The sequence below is a fragment of the Rhinopithecus roxellana genome, chromosome 16 (genome assembly GCF_007565055.1).
Source record: "Rhinopithecus roxellana isolate Shanxi Qingling chromosome 16, ASM756505v1, whole genome shotgun sequence".
NCBI classification, from domain to species: domain Eukaryota; kingdom Metazoa; phylum Chordata; class Mammalia; order Primates; family Cercopithecidae; genus Rhinopithecus; species Rhinopithecus roxellana.
The window spans coordinates 109,011,679-109,034,251 of NC_044564.1; the positions used below are offsets into that span (position 1 = coordinate 109,011,679).

Consider the following 22,573-nt stretch of genomic DNA (forward strand, 5'->3'; position numbering starts at 1 on the left):
GCTGAGGCAGGAGAATCACTTGAACCCAGGAGGTGGAGGTTGCAGTGAGCAGAGATCGCACTATTGCACTCCAGCTTGGGCAACAAGAGCGAAACTCCGTCTCAAACACACACACACACACACACACACACACTTTCCCTTTGGATGATTAACAAGAGTTAAAAGAATTGGCAGACTGAGCACTACTAATTTATACATTTTAGGAGGGCAATTTGACTATGTATCAAAAAAACTTTAAAATGTGTTTACTCTTTAATCTAGCAATTCCATTTATTGGAATTTATCTAAAGGATAACTGGACAAGCACACAAAAATGTATACATAGGATGTTCATCACAGCCTTTATAACTTAAATGTCCATCAGTGGGGACTAACGTATGGTACCTCTTAGTACAATAAAGTATTATGCAGCTTTAACAATGATGATAATTAGGTTAGTGTTTACTGACATGGAAAAAGCAGGATACTAATGAGTAATAAGAAAACCCTATTTTTCTAGAATATGTATGTGTACACATCCATAGGAGAAAAAAGTGAAGAACACTATACAGCAATATATTAACAGTGGTTATGTCTGAAAGACCAGCTTATGAGTAATAATTACCTATAATTACCTGTTCTTTATATTTTTCTGTGTGATCTGAATTTTTTTCAATGAAAATTTTGTATCTTTTTTTTTTTTTTTTTTTTAACAGGGTCTCACTTTGTCACCCAGGCTGGGATGCAATGGCATGATCACGGCTCACTGAAGCCTCAACCTCCCAGGCTCAAGCAATCCTCCCACCTCAGCCTCCTGAGTAGCTGGGACTATGGGTATGTACCACCATATGCAGCTAATTTTTTTTCTTAGAAACAAGGTCTCAGTATGTTGCCTAGGCTTGTTATTTTAAAAAGCTGCTTCCTTTTGGCCAGTGCGGTGGCTCACACCTATAATCCCAGCATTTTAGAAGACTGAGGCCGGTGGATCACTTGAGGCCAGCAGTTTGAGACCAGCCTCGCCAACATGGCGAAACCCTCTCTCTACTAAAAAAATACAAAAAAAATGAGCCAAGCATGGTGGTGCATGCCTGTAATCCCAGCTACTAAGGTTGAGGCATGGGAATTGTTTGAACTGGGAGGCAGAGGTTGCATTGAGATGAGATTGCGCCACTTCACTCCATCCTGGGCAACAGAGCAAGACTCTGTCTCAAAAAAAACAAAAACAAAAACAAAACAAAAAAAACTACGTTATTTTAAATTGTAATTTCATCATACTTTTTATACAAATAAATTCACATTTTTTAACATTTTATTAAGACTAACCTCACACCTCTAAACTGTTAGCGGTATGCCAAATGTTACCACTAAAATTGAACTTCTGGCTTTCCTGAATCCTGTGGGATCTCAGGTTCCTAACTGCTAAGCCACAGCTAAGTCTTCTTCTCAGACCTTCAGCAACTTCTCTGCTAAGCTTGACCTCTTCCATGCTTCCTTCCTGACCTGTGTCTTGGCTCTCCAAGCCCCAGTATTCTGCCTTGAATTTTCATTTCACTACTTACCATAGCCCAGGCAGAAATACTAAGATAAGTCAACCATTAAATAAAAAGCAAAAAATTGGTCGGGGTGGGTGGCTCACATTTGTAATCTCAGCACTTTCTGAGGCCGAGGCAGGAGGATTGCTTGAAGCCAGGAGTTCGAGACCAGCCTGAACAACATAGTGAGACCTTGTCTCTACAAAAAAAAAAAAAAAAATTTAATTAGCCAGCGTGGTGGCATGTACCTGTAGTCTTAGCTATTCAGGAGGCTGAGGTGAGAGGATCACTTGAGCCCAGGAGTTCAAGGTTACAAGTGAGCTATGATCATGCCATTGTACTTCCGCCTGGGCACTGGGCAACAGAGCAAGCAAAAAAAAAAATCCTGGGGCCATAAGTCACAAATTAATTTACATCTGCATCTTTCCCCAAATCAGCTAACACAAATTCAACACAGATTTCTTGAAAACAACTCTGCTTCAGAAACAGAATTTGTCTGACTTTGATCATATAATCTTAGAGAGGGAAAAGGTTGTTAGAGGTGAATTAATATAACATCTATGACATGCTTTAATACTGGTGACCCCAAAATATCAGATAGCAAAATGCTGTGGGACTCACTACATAAAAACCACCCAGTGAATTTTAAAAGAATGTAGATTTCTGAACAGTACTCCAGACAATCTAGGTGATGCCCAGGTATCTCTTATTTATTTTAAAGTTGTCTGGCCGGGCGCTGTGGCTCAAGCCTGTAATCCCAGCACTTTGGGAGGCCGAGACGGGCGGATCACGAGGTCAGGAGATCGAGACCATCCTGGCTAACATGGTGAAACCCCGTCTCTACTAAAAAATACAAAAAACTAGCCGGGTGAGGTGGCGGGCGCCTGTAGTCCCAGCTACTTGGGAGGCTGAGGCAGGAGAATGGCATAAACCCGGGAGGCAGAGCTTGCAGTGAGCTGAGAACCAGCCACTGCACTCCAGCCTGGGCGACAGAGCGAGACTCTGTCTCAAAAAAAAAAAAAAAAAAAAAAAGTTGTCTAAGTTATTCAGATGCACTGTCAAGTTTGGAAAACCCTGACCTAAACTTGATCAGTCAGCTATTGCTCCCTAACAAACCTCCATAAAATCTCAGCAGCATGCCACAAGGAGCATTCATTTCTCAGATCTAGAGGTTGGCTAGGGGTTGGCTGGTTGATCTAGGCTAGGCTTGGGTGGATGGCTTTGCTTCAAGATACAGATTCAGCTGGGTTTGGCTCCTGTGTGCTGGTTGAGCTCTGGTTCACTATTCTAGTATTCATTCTGGGGATGAGATCCAGGAGGAACTCTTGTCACGGAGATGGCAGTGGTACAAGGGGGTACACCCAACTGTGCTAGCACTTTTTACACGCTGCTTGTATATGTCTGCTAAAATCTCACTGGCTAAGATCAGTCCCATAGCTGAGCTCAAAGACAAAGGATAGGGAAGTTTATTCTCCTTATGGAGGTAAGTGAGAGGGAATAATAAGACGTGAATATTTTTAAACAAAAATCTATCAGAGATCTTATACGGAACATAATTAGTTATGCTCTACCAGAATGTTTTCACTTCCAAGTAACAGAAACCCCAATCCAAGTTAAGGTAAACAAAAAGGGATTTATTGGTTCAGGTTTTAAAAAAAAATGTCAGAGGTAGTGCCCTCTCTTATGAGTTGATTTCTGTTCTCAATTAAGCTTCACTCATGGAAAACATTGCATTCCTTCAAGAAACCCTTATGAGCATTCGCTGCACACCAGAGTAGCCTCTGGGGGCAAGAGATCCTGCCCTCACTGTGTGGGAGAGAAGGAGACACTTGAAAATTAACAACTACAACTCAGTGTGATAAATACTAAATATAAATGGAGTGAGGGTGGGGTAGATGTAAATGGCAAATCCCATCCCATACTCCCAGCCCTGCCAATATCCTGGCTTTCCTAGACCTCCTGCTGGAGGGTCCAGCTGCATAACAAAGTCCTGATAAACAGTAATGAGACACTTTGGGACTGACAAATTGGCCCCAGTAGGAGAGAGTCACAGTGCTTGACACAGAAACAGGGGAAAGCAATGATTTATGGTGCCGCACTGGCAAAGCCTGGGATTGACCTCTGATCCAATTTGTGAAACTGGACCCCAATTTCTAGATAGGGGGGTCTTCGTAAAATGGATATGTTATTTATTCATTCAGCAACTTTGTACTGAAGGTGTACTCCTAGTGCCTGGGAATATACAATGGTAAGTACAACAGACCTGGTCCCTGTCCTTAGGAAGTTTACAGTCAAATATTAATCAAACAGTTACACAAATAAAAGTAAAATTGCCACATTGTTAACAAATGCTGTGAAAGAGAAGTTTAGAGAGGTTTCCCTAAAGGAGTGATGCCTGTGCTAAGATCAGAAGGAGGAGTAGAAGTTAACCAGGTGAAGAGGGAGTGCTCCAGGCAGAGGGAACACTTCCCTGCGAGTAAGAGCATCTGAATGCCAGCCAGTTTAGTAAGAATCTAAAAAAACAAGGTTGGCTGGGCACAGTGGCTCACACCTGTAATCCCAGCACTTTGGGAGGCCGAGGTGGGCAGATCACCTGAGGTCAGGAGTTCGAGACCAGCTTCGCCAACATGGTGAAACCCCATCTCTACTAAAACTACAAAAAATTAGCTGGGCATGGTGGCAGACGCCTGTAATCCCAGCTACTTGGGAGGCTGAGGCAGAAGAGTCACTTGAACCCGGGAGGTGGAGGTTGCAGTGAGCCAAGACTGCACCACTGCACTCCAGTCTGGGCAACAGAACAAGACTTCGTCTCCAAAAAAAAAAAAAAAAAAAAGAAAGAAAAGCAAGGTCAACTAGTTTAAGACTTCATTTATCGGGACTTCATTTATTGATTCAACAAATATTTACTGAGCACCCACTATGATCTAGGCACTGTCCTAGGTACAGAGAAACAGCAATGAACAAAATAGTCTCTGATTCTCACAGAGCTTATGGTCTAATAGGGGAGACCTGATAATAATAATAATAATGTCATTGGGAAAGAATAATTGTTGGGTTGAGCCATGATAATCATACACCAAGAACCGGCTATGGCCCAGGTATGCCTATGTCCCAGGCACTTCGCATTTGTTGCCATTAATCTTTCCACCCACCTTTTTGGTAAGTATTATTTCCATTGTATAGATGGAAAAACAAAGGGCTAATGAGGTCAAGTACCCAAGGCCACAAGGTGAAGAAGTTGGAGTCACCTGGTTCGTTCTGACTATAAAACCCCACCACATCACTAGCAGGAGAAGATAAAGAAGCACATCATCTGACACACGATGAAGCAAAAAAAAATTGGCATTATCAAGACTGCAGGCACCTAAGAGTCTTCACAAGCCATCGTGACCATCTTGCAAGAGTGTCAAGAGATTTTGTTGGGTTTCTTGTGATTATATTCAGAGATTCTTCTGACGATATTGGTGGGGACTTCAGTTGGAATTACTGTTATTCTTATCCACTTCCCCTGAATGGTCCTCAATTACATAGACAAGGTAGAAGCCAAGAAGGCAAAGGTTACAGAACAAAAGTGCTATGGGAATGCAGAAAGATATCCTAACTCTGCCTGAAGGAGAACAGGCTTCATTACTATAATTGTCACTTCTCACCCAAACAGTCCCTGTGAGTGGGTAGAGAAACTGAGGAGGCATCTCAGGGTTTTTCCTGCAGGTCTTCTTGTCATTCAATTGTTCAGCATTGCTCTGAATACAAAAGTAAGATTTTTCTTGATCTTTCAGCAAATGGAAATTTTCAGCCGCAATCCAAAAATTTCTCCAAGGGTTTTAGTTCATAAAGGAGTGTATCAATGAAATACCTTCTCTGAGAAAGACAATCACATGTAAATGGAAGTAGGAGGTATAGCATAGTAATTAAGAGTGTAGGCTCTGGAACCAAACCATCTGGGTTTGCATCTTAGCTCTGCTGTTTGCTAGCAATATGACCTTGGTCAAATTACTTAACTTCTTGGTGCCTCAGTTTGATAATCTGTAACATGGAAATAAAATTTTTATCTGATTCATAAAGCTTGTTGTAAGAATAAAATGGGTTCATAGATGTGAAGTGCTTAGAACCATGCTTATTACATCATAAGTACTCAATAAATCATTAGCTAGAAGTAGGAGTCGCATAGTAACCACATAATAAATGTTAGTTATTGTTAGTGGCAGTTGTCATTAACTGTACTTATATACCAGACTAAGAGTTCCACATGTATTATCTAATGTAACACAACCAAAAACCTAGTCTTTTTTTGGTTTTGGTTTTGGTTTGTCTTTTTTTTTTTTTTTTTAGAGACAGGGTCACACTCTGTAACTTGGACTGGAGTGCAGTGATGTGATCATAGCTCACTGTAACCTTGAACCCTGGGCTCAAGCAATCCTCCAGCCTCTGCCTCTTGAATAGCTATGACTGTAGGTGTGCACCACCATGCCTGGATAATTTTTAAATTTTTTTTTAAAGAGATGAGGGTCTCAATATGTTGCCCAGGCTGGTTTTGAACGCTTGGCCTCAAGTGAGCCTCCCATCTCATCCTTGCAGAGTGCTAGGATTACAGGTGTAAACCACTATGCCTGGCCTGAGAAGGTACTAGTATTATCTTTTTTTTTTTTTTTTTTTTTTTTTTTTTTGAGACGGAGTCTCGCTCTGTCGCCCAGGCTGGAGTGCAGTGGCCGGTTCTCAGCTCACTGCAAGCTCCGCCTCCCGGGTTTATGCCATTCTCCTGCCTCAGCCTCCGAGTAGCTGGGACTACAGGCGCCCGCCACCTCGCCCGGCTAGTTTTTTTTGTATTTTTTAGTAGAGACGGAGTTTCACCGTGTTAGCCAGGATGGTCTTGATCTCCTGACCTCGTGATCCGCCCGTCTCGGCCTCCCAAAGTGCTGGGATTACAGGCTTGAGCCACCGCGCCCGGCCGGTACTAGTATTATCTTAATCATATAGATGAGAAAGCTGAGGTTTGGAGAGGTTAGGTAATTTGCCCAAGGTACATAGTTAATGGGCAACAAGGCTGGGACCAGGTCTGTCTAGCTCGAAAGCCTGTACTTTGAATCAAAACCCAAAAGGTTAAAGTCAAGAGCTCATCTGAGCTGGCTGGGTACTAGAGAGGGCTGCAGGACGGCAGCCTGGTAAACTGGCAGAGGCAGCCAAGCTGCTGGGAGGAAAAGTTCTGACAAAAAGCCAGGTGGGTCAAAGGGAAGGACAAGATGTTTCAGCCAAGAGCCTGGGAACTTGAGAATGGCATCCACTGAGCCAAGAATCATGAAAGAGAGATAAAGCAAGGAGCTAGGTACCTGGAGGAATTACAGTGAGTCAAATGGAACTAAATAATTACATTTTACCACTGTGTGCATTTAAGTATGTCAGCTTGCCTCTGTATGTATACATATGTATTGACCATATGTCATTTGCCTGTGTGTACATATGTAATGAGTGTATCAGCTTGCCTCTGTACATATGCATAAGTGCCAAGCATATGTCATTTTACTCTGTGTACATATGTAAGGAGTGAGTATATATCAGGTTGCCTCTGTGAGAGTGTGCATGCATGCATATTGGAGTATGACAGCTGGACCCTGTGTTTGCACATGCACATTTACATGTGTGTATCCACACATCCATCACTGTATTTATCAACTCATCTGTATATGTACATGTGAACTTGAATCAACAGACTTTTAATTATTCTCCCTTCCTCCCAGTTAAAAATTATTCCCTAAAGTCTAATGGCCTGGGGGTTCAGCATAAGGGTCAATATTGTTGGATTCAGCACTTAGTCTAGTTTCCTAATTGAGGGAGATATAAAAGTAAGACAGCAAGACTACATTCTGAAGCTATTTCTCTCAGCATAGAACAATAGTAATAGTACATAAGGCAGCTTTGGTAGTGGTGACTTCAACAACGATGAGAGCAGGGGTCAGGGCAGGGCATGGATCTTGGTAACAATATCCCCATTCACCCAGCATTCATCCAACAGTATTTAGAGATTGCCCATTATCTGCTGAGCAACCATCTTAGGCAGTGAGGACACAAAGGTGAACAAGATAAACACCATCCCTGTCCTATAGTCTAACAAAGAAGTCAAATTTTTTTTTTTTTTTTTTTTTTGAGATGGAGTCTCACTCTGTCGCCCAGGCTGGAGTGCAGTGGCCAGATCTCAGCTCACTGCAAGCTCTGCCTCCCGGGTTCACGCCATTCTCCTGCCTCAGCCTCCCGAGTAGCTGGGACTACAGGCGCCCGCCAGGTCGCCCGGCTAGTTTTTTGTATTTTTAGTAGAGACAGGGTTTCACCGTGTTAGCCAGGATGGTCTCGATCTCCTGACCTCGTGATCCGCCCGTCTCGGCCTCCCAAAGTGCTGGGATTACAGGCTTGAGCCACCGCGCCCGGCCAAGAAGTCAAATTTTAAATGTAAAGGCTTTAGCAGATGATCAGAATGTATCAGACTCCTACCATAGCAGGCACTGGGGGTATCGAGGAAAGCTTCCCAGAAGAAGTGATATTTAAGCTCAGGCGGGAAGACTGATGAGTTAGAAAGTGGTAGAGAGGGAACAGTATTCTATGAAGAAAGATCAACATGTAAAAATGGAATAAAGAGTATGGCAAGTTCAAGAAATAGAGAAAACGCAACTGTGGATGAAGTCTGGAGAGTGAATGACAGAGAATGAAGTTGGGGAACTTTAGAAAGCAAGGGACAGATCATGTTGACCTTTTAAGCTAGAATAAGGGGCCAGGTGCAGTGGCTCATGCCTGTGATCCCAGCACTTTGGGAGGCTGAGGTGGGCAGATCACAGGAGATCGAGACCATCCTGGTTAACATGGTGAAACCCCATCTCTACTAAAACTACAAAAAAATTAGCCGGGCGTGGTGGCATGCACCTGTAATCCCAGCTACTCGGAGGCTGAGGCAGGAGAATCACTTGAACCCGGGAGGTGGGGGTTGCAGTGAGCCAAGATTGCGCCACTGCACGTCAGCCTGGGCAACAGAGCAAGACTGTCTCAAAAAAATAAATTAATTAATTTAGTAAAATAAACTAGAATAAAGATTCACACTTGATTTCAAAATTATAAGCAGGGAATAACCTGCTCAGATTTGTGTTTTTAAAAGGTCACTTGGTTAAATGGGTGAACTGTAAGTTATGTTAATTACATCTTATCAAAGCTGTTACAAATCATTTGGGCTGCAGTGTGCAGAATGGATTGGAAAGGCAAAATATATGCAGGAAATCATGAGGGAGCTATCACCGTGGTCCAGGTGAGTGAGGATGGTGGCTTGGACTAGGGAAGATGGGACAAGTAAATTAATTGAATTTAGGAGGTAAAATCAGCAGAACTTGGTAACTGACTGGATGTGGGAGGTGAGGAAGAAAAAATGTCAAGCAAGGGTTAACTCCAGATTCAGTGGCATTTACTAAAATAGAAACTCTGGACAAAAAGCAGGTTTGAAGAGAAAATGATGAGTTTAGTTAGTTCTAGGCACACTGAATTTGAAGGGCCAGTGAGGCGTCTGGATGGAGGTGTCCAGTAGCAGTTGAATTTATAAGCCTGGTGCTTAGAGGAGAGATTTATACTTGGCATATAAAAGTGGAAGGCATCAGAGGGTAAATTAATTGAAGTCATGAAAGTGAGTGTGATGATTTAATGAGATTTTGTAAAATGAAAGAAGAGGACTAGGCTGAAGCTGAGGAACACTGATAGAGGTAACTAACTGTGACAGAATTCTCAGAAAATTCAGAAGGAAACTAGGAAAGAGCAGTGTCATAGTGACCAAGGAACAAAAGTGTTTCAAAAACCAGGACATGGTCAACTGGTCGAATGCTGCTGATAGGTAAAGCAAAATGAGTTCAATGGATACAGTCATTTATAAGTCATCAGTGATCTGAGTAAAGCCATTTGGTAAAGTGGAAGGAGCAGAATCCAGAAAAGAGTTTATTGAAACTGAGTAATAAGTAGGAAATAGAGGCCGGGCGCAGTGGCTCACACCTATAATCCCAGCACTTTGGGAAGTCAAGGCAGGTGAATCACTTGAGGTCAGGAGTTCGAGACCAGCCTGGCCAACATGGTGAAACCTCATCTCTACTAAAAATACAAAAATTAGCTGGGCATGGTGGCACGCACCTGTAATCCCAGCTATTCTGGAGGCTGAGGCAGGAGAATCACTTGAACCCAGGAGCTGGAGGTTTCTGTGAACCGGCATCACACCACTGCACTCCAGGCTGGGCAACAAGAGGGAAACTCCACCTCAAAAAAGAAAAAAGAAAGAGAGAGAGAGAGAGAGAGAGAGAGAGAGAGAGAGAGAGAGAGAAAGGAAGGAAGGAAGGAAGGAAGGAAGGAAGGAAGGAAGGAAGGAAGGAAGGAAGGAAGGAAGGAAGGAAGGAAGGAAGGAAGGAAGAAAGAAAGAAAGAAAGAAAGAAAGAAAGAAAGAAAGAAAGAAAGAAAGAAAGAAAGAAAGAAAGAAAGAAAGAAAGAAAGAAGTGGGAAGTAGAGACAACGTTTAGACAGCTCAGGTGTTAAGGGAAGAAGAGAAACAAAGCTAAAGGTGACAGTGGGTAAAGAAAGTACTTTTTAAGATAAGACTATAACACATTTAAATGATGATGATAAAAATCCAATAAGGGGGCAAGGGGAGACTTGAACATAATAACACAGGAAAAACGATAATCAGTTGCATAAGAATTTTTTTTTTTTTTGAGACAGAGTCTCACCCTGTCACCCAGGCTGGAGTGCAATGGCGCAATCTCGGCTCACTGCAACCTCTGCTTTCCAGGTTCAAATGATTCTTCTGCCTCAGCCTCCAGAGTAGCTGGGATTACGGGCGCCCACCACCACGCCCAGCTAATGTTTGTGTTTTTAGTAGAGATGGGGTTTCACCATGTTGGCCAAGCTGGTCTCGAATTCCTGACCTCATGATCCACCAGCCTCAGCTTCCCAAAGTGCTGGGATTACAAGCGTGAGCCGCCACGCCTGCCCTGCATGAGATTCTTGAGAAAACAGGAAGGAGTGGCATTTAGAGTACAGATAGAAGAAATGACTATTAAAAGAAGACACTTTCTTCTTTGTAACAAGAAGGAAGGTAGAAAGAATGGGGGCTGTTGCAGGTGGTCTGTAGTTAGGATTTTGAGATATTAAGGAAATTCCTAGATCACAGCTTCTGTGTTCTCCCAGCAGAGCTCAGGAGAGATGGATAGCACCAGAGGCAGACACCAGAGAGGCAACCTAAAGTCACGATGCTTAGGAGGAGGAAGTTAGGAGTCTTTTCTCTCAGGTAGATGTTCCTTGGCACAGGGAAAAAACTATCCCCTGTCCTCCCCACCCCAGCCAAGGAGTTCTAAGGGAGATGATCTCTTAAGAAACATGTGACGAAGTGGAGCCTTTGCTTTCTGAGTAGCCAGCATGACTTGAGGTAACCTAAATTCAGATTTTCTTAAACCCAGCATGCCTTCTTTCCATATGAATGCTGACAAATGGTCAAGACTGATTTAATCACCGTTTTGCAATCTTCAACAAGATAATGGAATCAGATAAGGATCATCAATGTATGCCAAAACCGTTGGGTGAAAGGTTACAAGGAGACAATATTCATGGTCTTAAAGCATCACCCCACAGATAACTTATTAGCTATGAGTGAAAGTAACTTTATAATGGAGTGAAAGTAACTTTATAATGACTGCTACCGCCTCCACCAGGTGATAAAATTTAGGGACAGTTTGCCACTATGTGCCTCCTAAAATGATGCAATGAGAGGTTCGTGACATTTATCTACATGATACCCTTGCTGACAAAGTTGAACCTGAATCCAATCACGAGGAAGTAACCAAATAAATTCAGAATGTGAGGGTACTTTACAAGGCCTGGACTTGAAAATAAATTTAATGTCACAAAAATAAATAAATAAATAAGGAGAGAGTTTCGTTCTAGATTATTAAGACTAAAGAGACAAAACAACCAATGCAATAAACCTTAACTGGATCCGAAAAAATAAACAGCAATAAAATATATTAAGATAACTGCAGAAATTTGAGTGTAGATTATCTATTAGATGATACTGAATTAATGTTAATTTTCTTAGGTGTGATGATGGGATTATAGTAATCTAAGAGAATTTTCTTATTTTTGGTAGATACATGCTGAAGTATTTAGGGGTGAAGTGTCATGATGTCTGTAACTTCCTTTCTAATGGTTAAAAGAGAGGAAAATGAACCATTAACAATTGATAAATGTAGGTAAAGGATTAAAAAAAGATAAAAAAAAAACAAAAAACCTCAGTGCAAACTATTTCTTAATTACTTCACCAAACATTTTTTGCCATGACCTTGGATAACTTTATGCTTATAAGCATAAACTGTGCTGCTTAATGTGCTAAATTAGATTGAAATCTTTAAAAGCATCATAGCAAGAAAATTGCTCTGCAAAGCTTTTTAGACATAAAAGAACTTCTAATTTGTGTAGGGGTATAAGTAAAGATATGGTAAAGTGGGAGAGCAAGCCACAAAATAATAAGAATGCTTTCCTGGGAGTCAGAAACCCTTTGAGTCTAGCACTTAAGACTAGAGATGTCATTCTCCTCATTTGCAGAGCGGGGCTAATGGTACCAGCTTCATCAGCCCGCTGTACAGGTACAGGAAAAACAGGATGTGAGAAGGATTTATAAACTGGAAATGGGTATGCAAGTGAAAGGGTTTATAATTATCATGACATGTTGATGTCCTATTAGCAGTGGTTCTCAAACATCATACACATAACAAGCAAATGGGTAGCTTGTTACAAGTGTACATTCCAATCCCACCTCAGAGATCCCGATTCATTAGGTCCAGGACGGGGCCCTGAATTTGCTTTGCGAAAGCACCCCAGATTGTCTGGTGCAAGTGATCTGAAAGCCACACTTGGACAACTGCCTTGGAGGAGTTTAGAGTGATCTAAATCCTTGCTATGCATCAGTTAGTCCATGGACCAGCAATATCACCATCACCTGGGAGCTTGTTAGGAATGCAAAATTCACCCCATCACAGATTTACTAAATCAAAATCTGCATTGTAATGAGACAGCCAGGTGATTCCTATGCATACTAACATTGCAGAAACGCTTATCTAAACGGCAAACCTGACTGATGATCTCTTTTTTGCCTTGGTTACTGGTTCTCAGCTTGCTATCAGACAGAATTGGGGTTGCCATCTTAGCTGTTGCTGACACTTACAACCTCACTTAGCTCTTCTCTCTGCTTTTTTTTTTGCTTCAGCCTCCTCAGTCTCCTGGCAGATCTTTGATGAACATAACCACCCAATCAGCGTGCTGAATTTCTCCCATGTCATAAACAGACCAATCAAAGCCTACTGACTTGGAATCTAAATCTAGTTAAGCTATTTACTAGCTATGTGAGTTCCTTTTCTTTCTTGTGGTGAAACATAACACAAAATTTACCATTTTAACCACTTTTAAGTGTACAGTTCAGTGGCATTAAGTACATTCACATTACTGTACAAATCACCACTATCCATCTCCAGATCTTTTGGTATATAATTTTGAACAAGTCACTTTAATCTCTCCAGGCTTCACTTCCTCCTCTATAAAATATGAATATTATTACTTACATCTGCAGACTATTTTAAGAATTAAATGAAATAATACATAAATATGCCTAAAGCCCACAGAATGTGTTCAATAAATGCTGACTTCCTTCTCTTTGAAGCAGATTTTCACATAGCCCTGGTTTTATAATGGAAATCATCTACCATAATCAATTTATTAGAATTTTTAAAGGATATTAAAAAATCTACATATTCTGGGCACATGATTGCCTTAGAATGGGGAAATTTATAAAATAGAAGTGGCCTATAATCTATAGAATTGGGCAGTTTGAAATAAACAGCAGTCAATTACATTTCGTAGGGAAAATTACATTTGGAGCAGCAACAACCTTTTTGTTCCCATGATATAGAAATTCTTGTATTGCCTATATTTAGATTGCATTTATAAAGTGTAAGTTTAATACAATAATCAATAACATTCATGAATGGTGCTTTCAACCTTGGGGGCTGATCCACTTGCATGTAGTATTTGAATTCCATTTAGGTACACATTATCTTTTAAGGAGAAGGTAAAATTGATAACTTGGGTTACATGCAGTAAATTGAAAAAGTTTAATTTCAGAATTAGACTAATCAGAACATGAATTTAGAGATCCTCATCTCCAACACCCTTCTCTCACAAAGAAATTAGTATCCAGAGAGACCTAGTAACTTGCCCACAAAACTAGAACCAGAGCCCAGATTCTGGGAGTGTGTCCTGTTGTTCTCTTGACCTTGAAGACTGGGTAACATTTCAGCAGCATAGGTGATGGAAAGGGATTGCAGAGAAGCTGGGAGTATTCCAGGTAGAGGGATCAACAGAAGAAATTGCATAGAGCCTGGCTCTGAAACTGAGAGACTGATGATTGTGTTCAAGGAGTATCAGAGTGAGGAGGCTGGAAGGCAATTGAAGATGAGGTTTTGGGATAGGAGAAGAGATAGTCTTAGACTCTTGCAACACAAAAGATCAGAATAGAGGGTTAGAGGTTTTGGGGGGGTTGTTTTTGTGGAACTTTGAGGGATTCGATTGTACAATTTTCAAGGCTCTTCCATATTTGTATTTTCATAAGATCATAGCAATCCTGAGAAGTAGGTATTTTGCTGATGATGGTCTAATACTCAGGAGGTCACATCTTTGCAAAGCTAAGATTTGAAGTCAGATGCTGAATACAAAGGCTGTGTATTATAATTCCTTTTTATTAATATTTTTAATTTTTTTTAAGCAGAGTCTCACTATGTAACCCGGACTGGCTTCGAACTACTGGGCTCAAGTGATCCTCCCACCTTCGCCTCCCAAAGTGCTGGGATTCCAGACAGGCATGAGCCACCACACCCAGATGTATTGTTATTCTTGTTTTTTCTTTTTCTTTCTTCTTCTTTTTTTTTTTTTCTGAGATGGAGTCTCACTCTGTCACATAGGCTGGAGTGCAGTGGCACGATCTAGGCTCACTGAAACCTCTGCCTCCCAGGTTCAAGACATTCTCCTACCTCAGCCTCCTGAGTAGCTGGAATTACAGGTGTGCGCCACCACGCCTGGCTAATTTTTGTATTTTTAGTGGAGATGGGTTTTCGCCATGTTGGCCAGGCTGGTCTCAAGCTCCTGACCTCTGGTGATCAACCTGCCTTGGCCTCCCAAAGTGCTGGGATTACAGGCGTGAGCCACCGTGCCCAGTCTGCACTGTCATTCTTAAAAGCATGAACTCTGGAGCCAGACCACTTGGGTTCAAATCTCTCCATCCCCATGTAGAAGCCATATGACCTTAAAAAAATAATGGCTAAAATGTATAATGTTTATTATATACCAGGCAGTATTCTAAATACATATGTCACTCATTTAATCCAACAACACTATGAAGGGTATTCTATTATTATCACCATTTTAAAGCCTCCCCCACTAAATGAAAAACAAATTTAGAGGAAGGAAAGAAGTAATGAAGAATTGTCTCAGTAGAAAATCAGAGGAATGAGGACGCATTTGTTCCCTGGGCTCCCTGTTCCTTGATTTATAATATAATCTCAACTCCTTGGTATCCCCCTAGTTCCCTTCCCACTTGTGATTCTGTGGTAGGTTAGATTACCGTTCCTCCTCTCCTCACCTTCTTAGGAAGAGTCTACTTCCCTCCTCCCTAGAGCTTCATGCTTTGGCCAAGGAGATGTTAGCAGATATAACACTGAATCATAAAATGTTCTTCTACAGTTGGGCTTGCCCTTTTCTACTTCTGCCCTGAGAAGAGCTTCTCCTGGATAGCTCCCGCCCCTTCAGCCTGGAAATAAAGGTGACCACATGAGACATTTGCCCCAGTCATACCCCAGATTTCTCAATGCCTGAGTGACTGGAGCAACTGCCTCCAGTCCCACAGAATCTTGAAGAACAACCAGCCCATTTCAAGAAACGCTTTGGAGACTCATAGATAAGAATCTAAATCTATATGCACAGCACCAGCCTCTGAATTTCCTTTTTGGTTATGCTGGAAGCTGAACCAGATGATGGGACAGGAAAAGAACTAGAGCCTTACCTTCCACTGCTACTTAGAGTATTTCCTCCATAGCAGGTAGTCTTTTGATTTAAAAAAATCAATTTTTTTTTTTTTTTTTTTTTGGAGACAGTGTCTCGCTCTTGTTACCCAGGCTGGAGTACAATGGCACAATCTCTGCTCACTGCAACCTCTGCCTCCCAGGTTCAAGCAATTCTTCTGCCTCAGGCTCCCGAGTACCTGGGATTACAGGCACACGCCATCATACCTGGCTAGTTTTTGTATTTTTAGTCGAGATAGAGTTTCACCATGTTGGCTAGTCTGGTCTCGAACTCCTGACCTCATGATCCACCCGCCTTGGCCTCTCAAAGTGCTGGGATTACAGGCGTGAGCCACCATGCCCAGCCATAAAAAAACTAATCTCTTAAATAACAGGATTTTGAATTTTCCTCCCAACAAACCCATAGAAAAGAAAACAGACCAGAGCTGACTTAAATCTCTTAGCAGTCACCAGGAGTCAAGAAAGAGAACCCATATTCCATTTTCCTATCTCATGGACTGACTGTCAGCCCTTTAGTGAGCATGTGTGGTTACTCTTTTCCCCCAAAACTGGCTGTGCTGTAAGGGCATTTTAGTAGTGGAACTGCAGATCCTCTTATTCGGAAGTAACAAGATCACCATTCTGTCCGTTCCAATCAGTACCTACAGTGAGAGAACTTTCAAACACAATCTGGACATCTGGATAATGCAGAAACCAAAATTTTCCACCTAATGATGATAAACTTCACTGTTAGATTAATAATTAGCTTGCAAACTCAACAGTTGTATTGGGTAATAGAGGTTCAATAGATGTGTTCTTTTAAATCTTGCATAAATCACTTCTATAAATTGAATCTCATGCTAAATGCACCAAAAGCCTATTTAAAGAAATGCCATGTTGAAATTTTTCATAAAGAAAGTAATCTGAAAGTAGAGCCTGAGATGAGGTTAAAAAAGAAAGAAAGGAAACAATCACACTCTTGTTTTTGTTACACTGGAAGTTTTATACACTGGGTGTTCCTAAACCATGGTACACCTGGGATACTTCCCCAACAGGGCGGCCTCTCTACAGGAGGGCACCCACATCCCAAAGACAACAATAATATTAAAATGCTTTATATCATTCTTTATTTTAAAAGTGCTTTACCAACATATACTAATCTTCACAACATTCAAGGGAGGTAGATAAGTATCACACCACTTTCACAGATGGAGGAACTGAAGCAGAGATTAGTAAGTTGTGTTGAGGGGCATAAAATACGGCACAATTAGGAAAATAATTTGTTGCAGTCATGGATCACTGAAGACCTTTCCCATGATTTCTGAGTACCATCAACACAAAAAGCAGATGCAGCATTGAAGCAGGTCATCAGTAGTTTGGCTAGTCTAAGGCTAAATGTTACCTTGTTGATACCAGATGTTGAATATGCTGTCCTTTGGCAAGCATCCCCCTCACACGCATTCTTACATGCTTCCACCTCTAAACAGGGGAGAGGGGAGGCTGTTGTGAGTGCAGAAGGAGGGGGCGGAGAAACAGGGCTGGGAAGGAAGATGACAGAAGAGCAAACATGAACTGATATAAAAGCAAGGGCAAGGACAAACAAGACCACCCTCTGGGAGCCAGTCCAACAGAAAGGAAAGCCACAGCAGAAAAGAAGTGTCATTTGAAAAGCTCAGACATCCAGAAATGCTACTCAAAGGGTAATTCTTAGCAATGACATTCAAAGCCACTCCTCATTGCTTTGCCAACTATAATCATCAGGTCCTTCTGACATTCCCAGGAGGCAGAATCATTTCTTTCCCGTGGTCCAGTCCAAGTGCTGATGTAATTGATCTGACACTGCAGAGGCTGTTGACAACTCAAATGTACCCTCCACCATGCCACCTCTCTTCCTCTGCACGTCTAGTCTCTTCAAAACAAAACAAAACAATGCATTTAATATTCTCGCTGCAAAAATCCTAAGACATTTCAGGAGATTTTGATGCATAACAATGTAGGATTCCATGCATGAATTTTTATAAAAGGGACATGATGTGGATTAACAGCCCCCTCAGCCAATGCTTGTTTATACAACAAGGAATTTTTTTAAAATTATGGATACCAACTGTCTAGAGAAAAATTGGAGCACAAGGGAAAGAAATAACTTCTCCTGATCTTTCTAGTGGGAAGCAAATATAAGAGATGGTGATTGACATCCCACCAGCTGCAATGGAGGTACTGATGGCAGAGGAAGCACAAAATGAGTAGATGACCAAGGACCCAGCAGGGACGGTCTAAGTCAGATGAACAGGAGGAATTGGCAGCCCAGAGAGCTGAAGAAGCAGAAGTCAGGGAAAAGACATAGTAGCCAAAGAGGAAATGCATGGAGGTGTTGGTGTTTGAGGTTGAGAGGGAGGCATAGCACTGATCTGTGTCTAGGCCTTCCTAGGACACGTTGGAGCCAGAAATACATCCTTTCTTCATTTCGATCAGCAGCATCATTCTTTCAGACATGTAGCTTTAAAATCTTATCCCTTCTCTCCAACAAACAAGGTCAACTGCCAAGCCTTACTGATTCCACTTTGGCAATGCCCTTCGCACTGGTCTCCCTCGTGGTTTTTTGGTTTTTGTTTTGTTTTGTTTTGTTTTTGAGACGGAGTTTCGCTCGTTACCCAGGCTGGAGTGCAATGGTGCGATCTTGGCTCACTGCAACCTCCACTTGGGTTCAAGCGATTCTCTTTCCTCAGCCTACCAAGTAGCTAGGATTACAGGCGCCCGCCACCATGTCCGGCTATTTTTTTGTATGTTTAGTAGAGACGGGGTTTCACCATGTTGGCCAGGCTGGTCGTGAACTCCTGACCTCAGGTGATCCAGCCGCCGTGGCCTCCCAATGTGCTGGGATTACAGGCGTGAGCCACTGCACCTGGCTGTCTCTCTGGTTTTTACTGCAACCTCTTCTGGGTCCTGCTGTCATCTCATCCTAACCAGGGACAAACGCTCCTACCTGGTATCCCCTACTCCAGTCTTCTCTCCACTCAGTTCTTCTTCTACTTTTCTTTACTGCCCAAACTCAGAAATTCCCCATGCTCTCACTCCCTCTCAATTATGTGTCTCATTATCTTGAATCTTCAACAGGACCTTGCATCTAGTGAAGTTCTTCTGTTTCCAAACCTCCACCTGCCAAAATGCCAACTCTGAAGACTTAGCTCCACTGCCATCTCCTCCATGAGGACTTCCTTCATGCTTCTTAGCTCTTTGCTGAGGTACAAACGCACTTTGAAGACATGCAGTGATCACACACATGATAGCTGTGTACAACCCTTATATTCCCTACTGGGCTGTGTCCATGATTTGCCAAGGTGGGGGATGATGAACTGTGTCTTAATATTTACCTGTCTATCCCCTACAGCACCTGCCAAGAAACGGTTATTGCATTTCTACCTCAGGTAAGAAACTGCTCAAAAATGAAATGAATTGTGATATACTTGTTCACAAATGGAGACACTGCAACAAGTACCCTGTAATGTGATCTGATTCTCAGGATAAAACCAATCCATGATAGAGCTCAAGGAATGGGACAAGGGCAGGCAGTTTGGGCTATATATTTTGGAGTCAAGAAATCCGGGATTGAGGTTCTGCTTTGCCATTCACTAACTATGGGCTTGACACCAGGTGGTTCTTCTTTGAGTGTCATTTCCTTCCTTCTGCATGGCCTCACGGCATGAAGAATAAAATGAGACACATTTGTGAATGCTATATCAGTGATTCTCAATCCCAATTATGCATCATAATCTCCTGTAAAGCCTCTGAAAAATACAGAGGACAAGGCCCCAGCCCAGGTAAATTGAATCAGAATCCTCTGGAAGTGGGATGCAGTGGGACTAATTATTTATAAAATGCTGTTTCTAATGCATAGCCAAGGTTGGAAGCTACTGTTAGAAACTCGTAAGTACCATTAACAGTAGAGCAAGGTGCTTTAGGCTGCTGGTTTGTCCTTTATATGTAAAGTTAGGAATCAGTTCAATGCTTTTATAGTTCCATTAAAATACACTACTGTGTGCAAGCATTTTTTGTGTTCTTCTGCATTGTTGTGTGGTTAAGTTGTAAGTTCTCAGAGAATAATATCTAACACCACTGTAGGTAAAGATGTACCTAAAGCCAAATTTCTGAGAAATAAAAACTTCACAGAGTCCTCTGAAACCTTGCTATTCAGAAGTGTGGTAACCAGACAAGTATAACTGGCATAAACCAGGAACTTGTAAGAAATGTAGAATCTCAGACTCCACTCTGTACTCTCTATATTAATGAGGTTCTTAGATGTGTCAATAGGCAAAGCAAAGGCAATCTTTGCTCAGTTCACATGTATGTTTAGGGTCTGCTGTTCCCTGTCCTAATCCTAAAAGGGTAGGAGGGCATGAAGCATCTGGTTCTGTCTTCCACAAACCACTGAAGATTGGGACTTTATCCCGATGCTTCTTTCTCTAAAAGGGTCCATTTGGTAAAAAGTAAATTAAGAACATAAATCTTTACAAAAGGATCTTTTCTTTCAAAGAAGACTAGTCTTCACAGGCTTTCTTCAAATAACCAGTCCTTTGAGACACTGAAAATATAATTCAGCGTTAAAAATAAATTCACATCCGTTTTAAGTTGTGTGCTATGCATAAATAGCAAGTATATGTGTACCTTACCAAACTTACGATCCCCAGCCCCCAAATTCCAAAATTATGCAGGAGGGAAGCTTAGCCATTGCAGTAAACAATTTCTCCCTATTGACCCATGCTCTCCAGCTGATTATGATGTGGGCAGTACCCATCCAAGACTATACAGACCACTCCATAGCCAAGAAGTTGTCACAGACTCAGAACATTATCTAGCCCAACTCCCTTGTTCTGTGGACAGGAAACACCACACCAAGGGTTAAAAGGAGTTACCCACATTCATACAGCAACTTGAGGGAGAGTTGAGCTTAGAATTCAGGCCCTGACTCCAAGGCCTGTATCACTTATGTGGACTCTGCCACATATACTCCTCCTTCCCCACCACATGGCCTTGAACTCTCATTGTCAGAAACTGCTGATCTGCCTTGGTACTTAAGTGTCACTTTGCTGCTTCCAACTACTGCTGTCCCCAACTCCCAGGGCTGTTTTTAACAAGAGGCTACAGGAGAAGCTATACTGCAGCTCAGTCAAAATATCCATTTATCAATCCATATTTCCGAATATGTTGGTAATGGATTCTCAAAGGGCCCGATGCTAACTATGTAATGCCAGCTACAAAGCATTACTACTGGCTAGCACCGTGAGCATGGCGAGGGAAGGGCCTTTCCTTTGGTGGCTAAAGACTAAAAGCAAGGGCAACCATCAACTCAGTAGTACAAAGCTGGGAGGAAACTACAGAGAGAAGACAAAAACTGGAGCACAGCTGGGAAGGCAGCACCTTTAAAAAACATACACAGTGTGACTATAAAATTGCAAGTCTTTCTTTTTTTAATAAAACCCACATACCAGAATGTAGAAATCTAAATGAACATTTCTCCCTCAAAGTAGTTACATCTTTAGTTCCAACAGAACTACCATTGTTGGAGAATTATTTAGAAAAGGAAAGGCCTTAAAAGGTGGTTTATGAGCCACATTAGAAAATACCCTTCTAAACACTGGGCTGTTTAAAAACAGAAAATCCATACTCAGAGGATGATACTGAGAAAATTAAAAAAGTGTGGCAGCTCTCATGGAGGTTCCCTAAAGACCTCTAGCAAGTTTGAGCAACAGCATCACCACTGGAGAAACGTGTAGCCTCCCAGGACAGTCACTTTCGATGAGAGGGCATTCATTTGGATAGAAAAGTTCTGCTGTCTGTTTAAAAAGAAAAAAAAAAAAAAAAAAAAAAAAAACCAGCCACACTCCTTTATAGTCACACTTGCATTTGATTTAAAAAAAAAAAAACAACAACAACACTCACACGTGGTTCTTGTATGAATTCTAATTAAGAGACATTACATTCAGAATTATAGCACTCATAGTGATAATTTTCAGAAGACTATAACAGCTTCTTTGCCACTTAAGGGGTACAGAGGGTGCAGCTGTTTACCTGAATGAATTCTTAAATAAGTGACTACTACCACTCTAATTTTCCTAGTTGTAGCTCTGTTACAGGTTACTGACCGCAAGTCCATGTTCCAAACATTCTTTGCCAACACAGATTAATTACAAGAGAACCACCCCCAAAGTCTTAGGGCGAATTGGGAAAGGGCCGGTTAAATGAGGAAACAGGCCATTCCTTGGTAAAAGTTTGCAGTTTTCTTTCCCAATACATCTTCTTTTTATTGAGAACTTCCATTTTTATCCTGTGTTCCTCCTCTGCCATCTCACACTCTCGCTCTATCTGCTGGATTTTGGCCACATGCACCTCATTCATTTGTATCAGTTGCAGTTGTAAGATGGACATTTGTTGATGGTGTTCTTCCTCATGCATCTTTTTTAAAGCACCTTCCTGAGAAGTTTTGCTCCTGTAGTTTTTATTGGCTGTTATTCTGACAGCTGAACACGAGGGTTCAGGTTGAGAGGTCCCCTCACATACTGGAAAATGTATGAACTCTTTCTCATCATCGCACAGTTCTCTATTTGAAACAGCAAATGATTCTGAAAAACAGTAGCAGAAAACATATGTTCAAAGATTTTACAGGCAGAGAAAAAAACCAATCCTATTTCAAATGACAGGGTCCTTCATTATAGGATGTATCTAAAACCATGTCTGCTTTGGCCTTCATGTCTACAGGGACCCTAGCAACACCTGACTTTTTAAAAACCCACAATCAAAAGCAATTTTTTCTTAAGAAATAATGACAAGGGGTTTTGTTAGGTTATTTCCTAGAACTTCGAAGTATGGGATCCGTTGTCAGAAACCATGCTTATCAAGAATCGGAGACATTGTTATGTTGATATTCTTTTTTTTTTTTTTTTTTTTTTTTGAGACGGA

General features: G+C 41.6%; 1 protein-coding gene across 3 annotated transcripts in view; it reads right to left on the minus strand.

The window, feature by feature from the left end:
- The window catches only part of LOC104670791 (myb/SANT-like DNA-binding domain-containing protein 3), a 148,854-nt gene that overhangs the window by 101,150 nt on the left and 25,131 nt on the right, over positions 1 to 22,573 (minus strand). For 2 of the 3 annotated variants that reach the window (XM_030920223.1, XM_010374138.2), the window contains exon 3: positions 21,067 to 22,236. The exons of the other annotated variant lie outside the window; for it this stretch is intronic. In XM_030920223.1, the coding sequence (XP_030776083.1) occupies positions 21,827 to 22,236 (410 nt within the window). In that variant the 3' untranslated portion in view covers positions 21,067 to 21,826. Of the gene's footprint in view, positions 1 to 21,066; positions 22,237 to 22,573 lie in introns of those variants that run through there. 3 annotated transcript variants of the gene reach the window in all.